This window comes from Talpa occidentalis, unplaced genomic scaffold (genome assembly GCF_014898055.3).
Source record: "Talpa occidentalis isolate TD23 unplaced genomic scaffold, MPIMG_talOcc4v2.1 talOcc4.12, whole genome shotgun sequence".
Taxonomy (NCBI): domain Eukaryota; kingdom Metazoa; phylum Chordata; class Mammalia; order Eulipotyphla; family Talpidae; genus Talpa; species Talpa occidentalis.
The window spans coordinates 37,351,663-37,366,100 of NW_023601212.1; the positions used below are offsets into that span (position 1 = coordinate 37,351,663).

General features: G+C 39.5%; 1 protein-coding gene across 1 annotated transcript; it reads left to right on the forward strand.

Annotated features, from left to right (window-relative positions):
* Nucleotides 1-1,634: 1,634 nt before the first annotated feature.
* Nucleotides 1,635-13,880, forward strand: MMP27 (matrix metallopeptidase 27). The gene is made up of 10 exons (XM_037504355.2): nucleotides 1,635-1,750; nucleotides 2,595-2,833; nucleotides 4,271-4,419; nucleotides 4,506-4,634; nucleotides 8,994-9,155; nucleotides 9,332-9,452; nucleotides 10,664-10,794; nucleotides 11,583-11,742; nucleotides 12,515-12,618; nucleotides 13,559-13,880. Exons 1-10 carry the CDS (start codon nucleotides 1,649-1,651, stop codon nucleotides 13,798-13,800), a joined length of 1,539 nt encoding a protein of 512 aa, XP_037360252.1. The 5' UTR covers nucleotides 1,635-1,648; the 3' UTR covers nucleotides 13,801-13,880.
* Nucleotides 13,881-14,438: the final 558 nt, after the last annotated feature.

The following is a 14,438-nucleotide window of genomic DNA, read 5'->3' on the forward strand; positions in this document are numbered from 1 at the left end:
AGAATTGGGGAAGAATCTGCAAATAAAACTAAACTATCGGCTTCAAAGGGCTAGGGGTGGGGTGCAGTGTACAAGAAGGGAGATGAGATCACAGAACATTCTAAGGCTCTCTTGAGAATGTTTTCCTAGTCACAATTGCATGAATACCAATTGCTAACTTCTCTAAAAACTTAGGAGAAAATAACAGGCAGGGTCCTCTTCTATAAACAGATTATAATAACAATTAACATTGAAAAGTCAACAAATAGTAGGAAAAGCATAGTATTTATAAATGTGAAATTCAGCATCAGGAAAAAAGCTATAAAAATTTAAAGAACTTATCTCTGATGAGGAAGATTTAAAAGGCATGAAATGTGGCAGAGGAAAGCTGTTTTTCATTATAAACAAATACCATTTGATATTTCTCTCTTTTTGGAGGGGAGGGGGTAATTCTGTTATTTGCACCATTTGCTCAGAAGTATTTTAGAGTTTAAAAAACACAGAAGAATAATATAATGAACACACTTGTAATGGCACCCACCTTAGAAAAATAAATCATTACCGTTATTACTGCTATAAGACAAATGTTTTCATGTTTGCACTATGCTTTTCTCCCTAGAGACCAAATAGATTTTTAACACTATATATACATGTTCAGTAAGTCAATAAATAGTATTTCCTAAAGAGGATGTATTATCGGGATAAGTTTTACATACAAAAGAAGTATATCTAACTTAGGATTTATAGTAATTTCTTTGGCTATGTCACAGAAATTTTATTGAGGATAGAGATAAGAATATTTGGAAAGGACTATGAGTTAAGGAGTTAAATTTGTGAAAAGACAGGGAGGGGATTTAAAAAAAATAGCAGAAGAAAACAGCAGGATGCATGTATTTGTTCAGCCAGATTTCCTATATCTCACTTCCAGCACACTTGCATTATCTCAACCTGCGGGCCCTTCTCAGTCTCTAGAGTCATTTTTGTCTGATATTAGTCTCTGTATGTGTCTGAATTCTCCAACAAGATTGGAATGTTACCTTACTCATGTTTGCTTAAAAGTGACATTAAAATGCTCAACAAACATTTGGTGTTTGCCCTGCTTAATAAGGAAAATCTGTTGCTGATTCAATTTTGTTTTCATGACATATCATGCTAACCAAGATATTTTGGAGTTTCATTCAAAATAAAATTATTGTGTAAACATTCAAGAACGCATGCTTAGGAAAGCCTCCAACTGCAAGGACAAATGTAATTTGAAGAAGGACTTCATACTATATTCAATTCAGTAAGTCAGGGATACATTCTGAGAACTGCATCACTAGGCAATTCTGTCACTGTGCATAAACCCTAGAGTGAGATCACACAAACCTAAATGGTACAGCCCACCACACACCTAGGCAGGCTCTAAGGTACAGTCTTTGGGAACTACCCTCCCTCTTGACCAACACAGCACTGTAATGAACATTGACTGTGTTGACTAAACAAATGAAAATCACGATTGCAAAATCCAGTCAACCTAAGAAAAAAAGTCTATCATGAAACACTTCATGGCAAATGTCCTTTTCTGTTATTAATTAAATGATCATACAAAAGCCAATTCATGCCACGTCTCACTATTATTCTCTAAATTCTATGCAAACAGAGCCAGTCTTCAGCTAAAGAAAGAGGAATGAAGAGCTTTCTGCTTCTGTTTTTGCTCTTTATAACATTTTCTTCTGCATTTCCTACAGACCGAAAGACAGAAAATGAAGAAAACATGCAACTGGCTCAGGTACTGTGTCAATAAACATTATTAATGACTATCCATAAAAAGTTCACTCTATTGATTGTGTTAGGACCTAAAAAGAGAGCAAATTCCTACAAATTCTGAGTCCTGGATTTTCTTGTGAGAAGGAGCTGTCTTTCATTCCCCAAGTTCCAAGGACATTGGGAATTGTATGAGGGGTGGTGAGCAGGGTCGGGGTGGGGGGGGGCAGCGGGAGTGGGGAGTGAGAGGCAGGATCTGCTATAAATGAAGAGAGAGTGGGAGGAAAAGAAGGATCACCCTGCAAAAAGTGCAGCTCTCTATAAAAGCATTTCAAACCCAACTAGGAGAACCCACTGCAATCTGACGTTTATCCCTGCATGTGTGAAACATAACGTTTCTTTGGATATTCCCTCTAAAAATCAGTCAATTTGCTTTATTCAGACAAATCAAATAAATTTGAAAATTGAATATTTACTGATCTCTTCTAGAATTTGTTTCAAAGAAACACCAAAATAAAAGTAACAGCAGATGTAAGACATGTGATCATGTGACACGTAGCAGCCTGACTCTCCCCAGGGCTTGGAATTCTATGGGCTCCAAGCCGCCAAACTGCACCCCAAACTGTGCTTGGGCCAACTGTGGTCACACATGGTTCAACCACCTCTTGAAAACTGAAAAAACAGGGTGACTCTATTCTCTCCTCTTTGCTTCCTCCCTTTCTTCTTTTATCCGTTGTTCCTTCCTTTGCCTCACTCCTTATTCCCTTTCCCTTCTGCCAACAGCCAAAAGGCTTTTCAGGCAATTTGTTTTATTTTGAGATGGATATTTTCTCTCCTGTAGTCTATGCCTTTTTTGTCTTTTTGGTCAGGCTTATCTCAACCAGTTCTACTCTCTTGAGCTAGAGGGAAGCTATCTGGTTCAAAGCAGGAACAGGAGTCTCATAGATGGTAAAATTCGGGAAATGCAAGCATTTTTTGGATTGACAGTGACTGGAAGACTGGACTCTAGCACTATTGAGATCATGAAGACCCCCAGATGTGGAGTACCTGATGTGGGTCAGTATGGCTACACTCTCCCAGGGTGGAGAAAGTACAACCTCACATACAGGTAATGTTTGTGTCAACATATTTCCCCCTAACCCAAAAGAACATGAATATAATCTCTAGGGAACAAAAATAATAACAGTTCATTTTGTCAAGCACTTCCTGTGTACCTGGCACTTCATGGATACCCTATACTCCAATCAACCAAAAACCTGTGAGACAGGCACCTCTATAATTGCTACCTTAAACACAGAGGAACTAAAGGTTCCTAACTATAGTCAAGGTTACATACTCTTCCCACAGCCAAGCACTGGCAGACACACTGATCTCTAGCTTTGGCCACACACTTCTGTATAGGTGTGGAGTATAAGCACTGCCCTCTCATGGCAGATGCTTGAAGGCTCAGATTGAGTGTGCTCAAGAGAAACAGGAAGACCCTGCAGCACAGCCAGTTCACATGAGAGACACGTGTGAGTTACAGGTGGCAACTCACAGATGGATCCCAGGGGAGGTGAAGTGTTTGCCTCAGACATTGAAAGAAAGGGAGCTGCCTAATGGGCAGAAAGACGTTCAAGTGTGCCTGACCTGAGAAAGAGGTTCAAGTGTGCCTTGACCACTACCCACGAATCCTCTGTCTGGCCCTAAAGAGTCTTTCTGATAGTTTCCTGAAGTTGCCTGAAGTAAAGGAAATGAGATAAAAATAAGTTTAGTAAGATACAGAATATAAACAAAAGGAAAATTTTTTTCCTGTGTAATTAACTGTTTGTGGCTCTCAACTGAGATATATGCCTAAATCTGGTTTCCACAAACCATTTGAGAAAATAAATCTCAATTCGTTTTAGGATATATTTATAATGTGTTCATAAATTCAGCAAACACATGAGTTGAATGCTCTCCCATTTAGGTATGATCTCAAGGAAGTCATTTAACCTCTTTGAGTCCATTTTTTTTTTTTTAATTTTTATTTTTTTATTTTTTTTTTATTATTTCTTTTTTTAGAGGCATGTTTATTTATTTATTTGTTTGTTTATACATGCACTGGGTACAGTCAGAAGCGCGGGAGGGTGAGAGAATTCACCAGAGCCAGAGCGGGGAGCAGAGCAGGCAGAAGGACCGAAGTACACTGCTGAGGGGAGCAGCGGGCGGCAGGAGAGGTCTGCGCGCCATGTGGGACCCTCCTCCGGTGGCCGGGGAGCAGCCGGGGATCGAACCGGCGTCGCAGAGGCCGCGGGCAGCTTCACAACCCAGCGCTCAACCGCTGCGCCACCGGGGAGGCCCCTCTTTGAGTCCATTTGTAAGGGTTAGACTACTACCTGATGGATAAGAGAATTGAACTGCATAGCATATATAGGTGCCTTATTTACATAGCTAAGCATTGTGCAAGTGTAAAAACAGCACCATATCCAGTTAATACACAGCATACAGCTGATAAGATAGAAATGATCTTTTTGCAGGATGTGTATGCATACATGTAATTGATATATTTCTGTTCATTTTTAAGAATTATGAATTATACCCCAGATATGGCACAAGCTGATGTGGATGAGGCTATTCAAAAAGGTTTGGAAGTATGGAGCAAAGTTACTCCCCTAATATTCACCAAAATTTCCAAGGGGGTCGCAGACATCATGATTGCCTTTAGGACCCGAGGTAAGATTTCAACAGAAATAAAAGTTATTTTCATCTTAGGAGATTTGAAGAAGCTGATCATTTTTTCCCCATGCATTGTCTCCCAGTCCATGGTTGGTGTCCTCGCTATTTTGATGGCCCCTTGGGAGTCCTCGGCCATGCCTTTCCTCCAGGTCCAGGCCTGGGTGGAGATACTCACTTCGATGAGGATGAAAATTGGTCCAAGGATGCAGCAGGTGAGCCAAATTTTCTCTATGAGCAAAATGGTATTAGTCTAGAGTATCACTGGAAAGAACAGCTTTTCAGTTTGCTATTTTTCACTTGCCAATTTGCCCACATGTTCCATAATTTCTGTTTTCCAAGGTGTATTCAGTATCTATTCAGATGATTGTGCCTGTCCAGTTCAGAGCCATGTACACACAACACCCTTGTGAAGCCTCTCATTCTGTTTTAATCAGGGCATTCTTCACTTACTTACACATTCACTCATACACCCACCATGTGGGGAGGTACTCTAGGTGCCTTCAACTATGCAAGGTGTGGTATGGATCACAAAGTCATACCAGAAATCTCTGGTTCTTTGGAGGTTGATTACCTGTGTGGTGTATAAGGCCTGAACTCTCATACCACTATGCAAGACTGAGTGTGTCCCATGCATTACCCATGACAGAGGCCATCTGTGGCTTGAGAGCTGACAGAAGATGCTGAGAGGTAGTAATTGTGTGTTAGGGGTTGGATGTGGGTTCATGGCCCACAGAGGTCTACTTGTAGCATGAACTTCCTTTTCTAATTCTTGCCCCTGTGCCAAGGAATAAGACCCCTGTCTTTGCATTTGACCTATTCCTTCAGACTAAATGGATTGATTTTATTTTTCTTAATTGGCCTGCCTGGTATTTTATTATTTTGTGCATCAAAAAACAGCTGTTTCAGTAGACTCTCTTATCTCAGGTCTGGTGTTTGGTTGTCAGGATCCCTGGAAAGCAAAGCCTGTGATTCTGTTAATGGATGGCCCACGAGATCACAGCACAGTCCTACACAAGTGAATCCAAGATAGTCTGTGGGTCAGTTTTATATTTTCTGCAAAAGCAGAAAATCAGTGATTCTAAATGACCCATGGCTACTCGTGGCTAAGTTTGGCCATGCGATGTGACTGTTTTTCAAAGTGCTAGTGAACAAAGAGGGTAAAAATGTCAGCGCTGGCTGTGCTTCAGGCTCCAGGACCATCACTGTGTGAATGAGCATCACTGACATGAGGATGAAGAAGGGAAGGTGGCATCATAGGAAGACGACCAAAAAGTTGAATGGATCATGTCTGCTATGTATCCTCTGCTGAGTCGTGTCCTAAAATTTCCGTGGATTTGGGCTACATGCCAATCCGATCAGGCAGAAGAAATGTTCAGTTTAGGAAATACCTTCATGCTTACCAAAATCAAGAGGACTCCCCTCCCTTGACAGACTTTCCTTTCATAGATGGAGGCAGAGATTAGTCAAGTATTTCACTGTCCTTTCATCCTACAAAACCCAATACTTAATAGTAGTTACTATAACCCACATTACTACAAGCCCTCTGCCAGTGGGATGTATAAGGTGGGTTATTACAAAGTTCAGAGAGTTCTGGGCCCCGAGTCAGCAAAACTTACTTGAGCAAGAGAAGGAATTCACAGAGGCCTCAGCCAGGTTCAAAGAGCAGTTTCAAAAGGGGTGTCTTCTTATTTGTTTTAATATATCTCCTTAGGGTCAAAATTTTGGCCTTGGGTGACACCCAATCATAGCTCTTTGCTCACTGACATAAAAGCAAACATATCTCCCTGTACTCTCTAATAAAAACATGAAACTTCAAGCAAATAAAACCTCCAATCAACTGGGAATTTTATTTTATTTTTACCTTTTTTTAAAGATTTATTTATGCATATAAGAACTGTGGTACAGGCCGGGGGAGGGGGGTTAGAGGATTCACCAGAAACAGAGTGGGGCACAGAACAGGCAGATTGAAGTACACTGCTGAGGGGAGCAGCAGGCAAGGCAGGAGAGGTCTTCTGCGCCATGTGGGTCACCTCCCTGGCCGGGGATAGAACTCATGCTACACTGGCTGCAGATAGCTTCATAGTGCAGAGACGTAACTCCTTGTGCCACCAGAGAGGCCCTAAACTGGGATTTTTAAATAGGAAAGTTGCCAATAATTTATAATATATAGACAATGTCCTTAGTTGGAGTAGGTAGACTCGCTCTGGAAAAAGGGCAAAAACGTCTTAGTGTGATCTGCTTGGGAACAACATACAATAATCACCTGCTAACACCAGTGACTTCCTTCTGAGGAAGAACAAGTGACTACATAATAATGCTGGATGGGTTGAGGCACATGTGGAGAGTTCCCTGAGAACCTCCCAGGGTCAAGCCTGCATTTGCACGTGTGCTGCACACACGCATGTACTTAAACAACAGAAACAGGCCTTTCAAGTGACTGCAGGTGTACAGAAGTTGTGATGTGGAAAGACAAAGGCCCACAGTTTGACAGGTTTGGCTTTTGGTTTCTATAAAATTTATTTATTTTATTACATAATCATTCTCCTGTTAGGTGTAGTCCCTGAAGATCGGATTTCTTTGGGTCTTTTCAATTTACAAACTGAGGAATCCTGGGCAAGTTCACTGATTTGTTTTATTCTCTGTTTCTCAATTTACAAAACACAGATACTAATGCCCCGCTTGCAGGAAGATGATGCAGGTTACCAGGAATAAAAATGAAGACACCTTGCAAAGCACTTGCCCATAGTGCACATTCAGAAAATGTTTGACATTGATGGTTGGTAATTATTAGTGTGGTTGATGATAATTAGTGATTTCCAGGCAGAGGGAAAAATATTCACAAGGATGTATAATGCATCGTCCACTTAGTTATCTCTCCAAGGCAGTCAAAGCATCTTTTCTACAGTGTCATTGGACCTATAATATTGTAATCATATGAAAGTACTCCACAAATATTTGGTAAATAAAGTCATTCAGCAATCGTTCAGAGTAGATTCCACATTCCAATAATGCAGGCTCTATGACCGAAATGGAGGATATGATAGTGGAAGATAATGGAGGAAATGAGACTCAGATGCTTCCCTTCAAGGGGGTGCACATAATCAATCAAATGGCAATTAAAACCAGTCTTATTAATGCTGGGATTAAGGCAATTAGAGCTGTGCAGTAGGAGCACATGAAAGGAATGCAAACCCACACACTGACCTAAAAGCTCAGCAGCAACACAGAAGGCAAAGCTGAGTGAAGAGGGCACTAAAGAGTGTTCTAGACAGAGTGACCCAGCCAACTCAAGTATTAGAATCATGTCAGAAGAGAGTTAAAATGGCAAATAGGATTCCAACTGTAAAGAGTCTTGAAAGTCAGGATGAAAGTCTGGACTTCACTTAGAAGATTTGCATTTGAAATATTTTTTCCAAGAATCATTTGTCCTTTAACTTGTCTGGAAGCACATCCAGTGAGCAAAGGCCAGAGGAGAAAAGCATGAAAGACTGTAAGATAATCCTCTGCCATTCCTTGTTTGCTTTGTGCACATATCATCGGGCAAGTCTCCACCATGAAAGGCTCAGTCTTTTCCTTAGGATCCATAGGCTCTGTCCTTGCAAATCTAGAAGTCTTTTTTATGTTTAGAACCTTACAGACTAGTGGGAAAGACCGAGAAAAAAGGGGCAAAATTCCAGCAGCCTGGTAAGACTCTGGTAAGGATAAATGCAGGGTACTCTGGTCCTGTGTAGAAGGTGCATCTAACAATTCTTTTACACAAATAAACACATGGATAACCAGCAACAGCAACCGTGACTAAACACCCACTGTTGATAAGCAGCTTAGCAGTCACCAAGAATAAAAGATGGTGGTCCCTGTGATGAAAGGATACACAACTGGGTGAAAGGAACAAACAGTTCCTTTGTGCTATGGCTGAATTAAGTCTATGGAAGCTCAAAGAGATGCACTTAACTCAATCTGGATAGAACTGGGGGGATAAGGTAAGCCTGGTGAAGGAAATGACTCTAAAGGGGATCCCTGAGGAATAAGCTAGTTAGGCAAAAGAGGGTAGCAGAGAAAATAATCTGGGCAGGTGAGATGAAGATATCAAGACACACAGATTTGAAAGAACAAGGCAAGATAAGAAATACAAATGATCCAATATGTCTAGCTTCAGGAATATAAAAGTAAGATAGGGCTGGACAAAAGGTAGAGACTAGATCACATAGGGCCATGTTAAGGTCACTGGACTTTATCTTACAGTCAGTGAAGAAGCTCTGAAAATAGGGAGAAACTACCCCTGTTAGTACAGCCTAGCAACATCAAAAAATGATGACAAATTTTTTTAAGAGGATCCATTTCTGAGACATTTGTTGCCTACCATGTGCTTACTATAGGTGTAGCTCCCCATGATGTGAATAATACCAAATTAGTGTGCAAATATTGCCCAAATAAACAATGGCACCTTGTTATAAGAATGACATACATTTAGCAAATCTTTTTTCTTTTCCCTTAGTTACTTCCTAATCTTGGATGTAACCACAAAATTTTAGTGGATTCACAGACTCATATTTTCCCTATTCTTTGTGAAGGATTCAACTTATTCCTCGTGGCTGCCCATGAATTTGGTCATTCACTGGGGCTCTCTCACTCCAATGATCAGACAGCCTTGATGTTCCCAAATTATGTCTCCCTGGATCCTAACAAATATCCACTTTCTCAAGATGATATCAACGGAATACAATCCATCTATGGTGAGCAACTTCATTAATCTGAATACATGTGAACTAGATAGGAAGCTTTCAGGAAGGAAGCTGAGAAAATTACTTCTTGAAATATTATCATGAAATACTCACTTGGCTAAGATCCTCTGTAGGTATATTTCCAGACACCACCCTAGTTCACTGTGGTATTTCTTTTCTCATCAAAGGAGGTCTGCCTAAGGCACCTGCTAAACCAAAGGGACCCCCTATACCTCATGCCTGTGACCCTGACTTGACATTTGATGCTATCACCACATTCCGCAGAGAAGTGATGTTCTTTAAGGGCAGGTAAACCTACTCCCTTAAGCACCTCAACTTTCTATGAAGATGTATCTTTACAAGAGATTTGGGGATAAAGAGGGAGATGGGGGGGTAGTGAGAATGTACGCCTTTTACTTTTCATCTTGAAATTCTTCTAATTGCCCATGCTATTTGACTGTTTTTTCTATATGCATATACCTCTTACTTGTTTAATCAATTAATTTTTAAGCAGTGTTTTAAATTGTCATTGCATAAGAAAGTGAAGTAGAGTCTAATTTCAGTGGCTTCCTGGCTAACATAATACACCAATGCCAGTTGGACTGACTTATACCATTTCAGGAAACAATTGATGGAGTTTCAGGAATTTTGTAACATAGTTCACATCATTTCAGTAGCTGGAAATTGGCCATGTAAGAATATGTATCCCATGGAAATGAGCAAGCGATAAAAATGGCCTTTTACCTACTTGGAGAGCCAGATTGTTAAACATGTATCAGCAGACATTCCTCAGTGTTGCTTTGATAGGAAATCTTTTCTTTCACCACACACAGGATTTTTGGACTTAAATTATGATATATGATGTATCAGTTATGTATAGGTTGTGACATTATTTTCAGAATGAACTATCAGGACATATACCATCTGACAAGGATATATGGACAACAAGGGTGACTATTTGAAATCAAACTCTCTCCAATAGCTCTACAGTCCTGTGTGACACTGTCACTACTGTGCTCCTAACAGCAGGGGCTGGGAGATCACTTGTCAGGGGGCTAGGTGGGTAGGTGGGGAGCAACACGGGTCAGAAGATGCAGGTAAGGACTTTTCAAGTTTCATTCATACACTCAGAAGTTTACAGCCAGAAGGGAGCATCTGAGGAAATATTTTGGCATGCTAACGATAACATTCTTAATTCTAGCAAACACCAGACCCAAAGTTCTTCTGGCAAACCAGGGTGTTGCCTTAGCATGTTTAGTATTGCTACTGTGGCCACTCAGAACTACCTATGGGGCTTCAATGTGTACCCAAAGCAGTGGACACAAAGGCATGCCCTTGATGGTCCAAAGGTAGAACTGTACACACAACCACCTAAATTTGCTGATGGAAACTGTGTTAACACTCTCAATTATTTGAGAAAAATACCAAGAAATTAAATAAAAGACAACACTAAGGCTGCAATATTTTCACTGATATAGATACATGTAGACTGTATGTGTAAAGTATTTTTGTTAACACAGGCATCTATGGAGGATCTATTTTGATATTACCGATGTTGAATTTGAATTAACCTCTTCCTTCTGGCCATCTCTGCCTGCTGATATTCAAGCTGCATATGAGAATCCCAAAGATAGGATTCTGATTTTTAAAGGTAACTTTGCCCACCATTATTTCTCTCTCCCTGTGGCTGTATGATCTGGTAAGTGGATATTTTGATGCAGGGAATATAATTTTCATGCATGAACTAAATAGAAAGGTCTACTGTGCTAGTTTTAGATTCCTGTCATAAAGAACAGCTATCCAGGGATTGCCTGTGCTTATGAGGATAAATGCCTTCCCAAAAGCACAGGAGCTAAAAGAAACCCTTATGATAAATTAAATAAAGATAATTTCAAATAAAGATAACTCCTCTTTCTTTTATATTGCCATTTCACTAAGGTTGCCAGATTTGGCAAATGAAAACACAGGATGCTTTGAGTTTCATACAAACAACAAATAATTTTTAGTACAGCTATGTCCCTTGCAATATTTTGCATATACTTATACCAAAGTTAGTTACTGTTTATTTGGTATTCAAATTTAACTGCTATCTTAATCTAGCAACCTAACTTTATATAGATTTCATCAAATTGCTTGCCTTTGAGAACACTCAGGAACTGAAATTTAAAAGAACATGGCCAAACAGACTTGACTGTTTTATCAAAGTTAGAAAAAGCAGTGGATACCAATTGATATGAGTGTGCAAGTTATTAAATGTATATTCAAAATTTGATATAAGCAACTAAAGAGGTGGTAAAAATAAATAGAGAACTAAGATACTAAATCTCAAAGCATTGAACTGGGGAGGAAATAAAAATCTCCATATTTTCAAACTTCTTAACACATCCATTTCTCCCTGTAGGAAACAGAGCAGGCAATAATCACTTTCTTTCTTCCCAGATGACAAGTTCTGGGTAATCAGAGGCTATGCTGTCTTGCCAGATTACCCCAAATCTATCAATATGCTTGGCTTTCCAAGATATGTGAAGAAAATTGATGCAGCTGTCTGTGACCACAACACCAAAAAAACCTACTTCTTTGTGGGCATTTGGTGCTGGAGGTAAGTTTACAGACAATTGATTCCCTTGTTTTATGTATTGGAAAATATACACATTGCATCACTTTCACACAGGAAAAAAACTAAAATGACCTATAATTTTCTTAAAGCAAATTATGATGAGAGAGACTTAGGTGGATAACATTCACCAAATCAAAGAACATTCCAATGAGTCCAGTTATCTTTCTCCAATGTAAATAATAAAGATTTAGCTAAAATAATAAAGCTGACAATGGCAACTAAATTGCCAATGACACAAATGAATCCAGTCAAACGTCAGGCTGAGCCCTTACTTTGATTTAATATTTCCTCAAAGAGCATCAATCTGGGGCCTCCCCGGTGGCGCAGCGATTGAGTGCTGGGCTGCGAAGCTGCCCGCAGCCTCTGCAGCGCCGGTTCGATCCCCGGCTGCTCCCCTCAGCAGTGTACTTCAGTCCTTCTGCCTGTTCTGTTCCCCACTCTGCCTCTGGTGAATTCTCTTACCCTCCTGTGCTTCTGACTGTACCCAGTGCTTGTATAAATAAATAAATCTTAAAAAAAAAAAAGAGCATCAATCTGAATAATGATGTAGCTTTCCCCTTCATTTCTGGCTTAGAAGAGACTATCAGTGATTCAATGAAACATAACCTTAGCCATATTTTCCATTGATGCAACTAGTTTTTATCTGCTAGGCCTATTTCTTCCTCCACATGCCCACTTGACTCCAAGTTAGGCAGAAGTAAAAAGTTTCCCCAAACAAAGATCCCCTGCAAATCTTGCCAATTCATGTACCCAGGTATGACGAAGTGACGGCAACCATGGACAAAGGGTTCCCACAGCGGGTGGTAAAATATTTTCCTGGAATTGGCCTCCGAGTTGATGCTGCTTTCCATCATAAAGGTAAGCATCCATGCCAAAGCTATCAGGATTCAGACTTTATTGACTGTGAAGAAGACAGCACAAAATCTTAAACATTTCCATTTAAATGTAATTTACTACTCTTGAGTATATGTAATCATAAACTATAACCCTGCAGGCATTATGGCAAACTGAATCCTTAAGTCCTGAATTGTATTCTCAGTTAAACTATTTCAAATCTATTTTTAAAAAAATGCAGAGATTAGTCTTACCTATCATTGATCCAAGAAACCCCATAAAAGCATTTTAGGTGACTAATTGCATCAACTAAAGGGTGATTCTCAAACTACAGAGTATGTAGTTTAATATGCACAGCTTAAGTTTGTGTGTGAAAGCTACAAATCCTTCCATTTCTGAGGTAGAAGTGCAGGTCAGATCTGGGAAGCTATAGTGTTAAAAGAACCTCCGGTAAGGTAACGGACCAATCAGTCCAGCTGCTGTCTTCAAAGACAGCAACCTAGACACGGAATCAGCAGGCACCTAAAATTGTTTTTGAGTGACACATTTTTATTCCAATAAAACCTAACACAGAACCTCAACACCTGAAACAGATAAAGCAGAACAGCTCAAAGAAAATGAGGATGTTGAGTCCAAGGTCATACCCACAAGGGCCTCCTTCTCAACTAGTCACTCTTTTGAAACTTTGCTTGAAAACCTCTGACACTAAACCACAGCCTGCCTAGAAAAGTAGTGAGCCCCTTGAAACTCACATTTTATTCCCTGACATCTTCCTCAGAGAAATAAAAACAATACGATTTCTCATATGACGGTAACAGATAAAATGTATCTACATATTACTTAAGTTTCTTTTTTCTCCCACAATCTTCAATTATTTTATTCTCTATTTGTGAAATTAAACAGTGTGGAAGCAATGCTACAGCTGTACAAGGAAATTAATCATGATCATGTGCCTTCTCCCCAGGATTCTTCTATTTCTTCCGTGGATCAAAGCAATTTGAATATGACCCTAAGGCAAAGAATGTTACCCGCAGGATGAAAACCAATACTTGGTTTCAGTGTAAAGAACCATTAAACTCCTCATCTGATTTTAGTATCAGTGAGGAAAAAGTACATTCTGGAGGAGTGTCAATGTCTTATAAGAATGTAAACATGCTTGTTTTCAGTATTGTTCATGTGCTGAAAAAAATCTACAATTACCAGTAAGTTCATAGACCCACAATAAGCCTCAAGAGATCTTTTAATCTGAAGTCTGCTAAAAAGTAGAAGAGAATTATTCTTTAGCATGAAGTTTCCAGTCCTAGTTCTAAGTACCTACAAGATAAAGACTGAACAGCCATTTTGAGCTGCTGGATTTTTTTTTTAACAGGAAATTTTTATATAAAAGCGAAATTCTCACTGTACTTTAGCCCATTTTGTTCTGTGGACTTGAAGAAGTAAGCCTGTGTCTTATTATTAAAGCATTCTTGAGCATTCTATTTTGTCTAAGCCTTTGGAGCTGGAGAGACCCAATATACTACATTCTCTTCCCTACCCATGTCCTCACCCTCTGAGAATGAGCATAGAGGTAAGAGAGCAATTATCACCTATATTATTGATATGGCTTATACTGGAGCCTAATAAGTATGCAATGCATCTATGTGCAAGCTAGTTTCCTAATATCAAATTCTAGAGTGAGATATACTTACTCATCAGTTAAAAAGTAGAGTGGCTTACATGAAAAGATATTCTACATCACTTATCATCAGGGAAGTGGGAATCAAAATAACAATAAGATTTAACCTTATAAACATTAGAATGACAATTATAAAAAAAAAGAAATGATATTAGTGTTAGTGATGAAA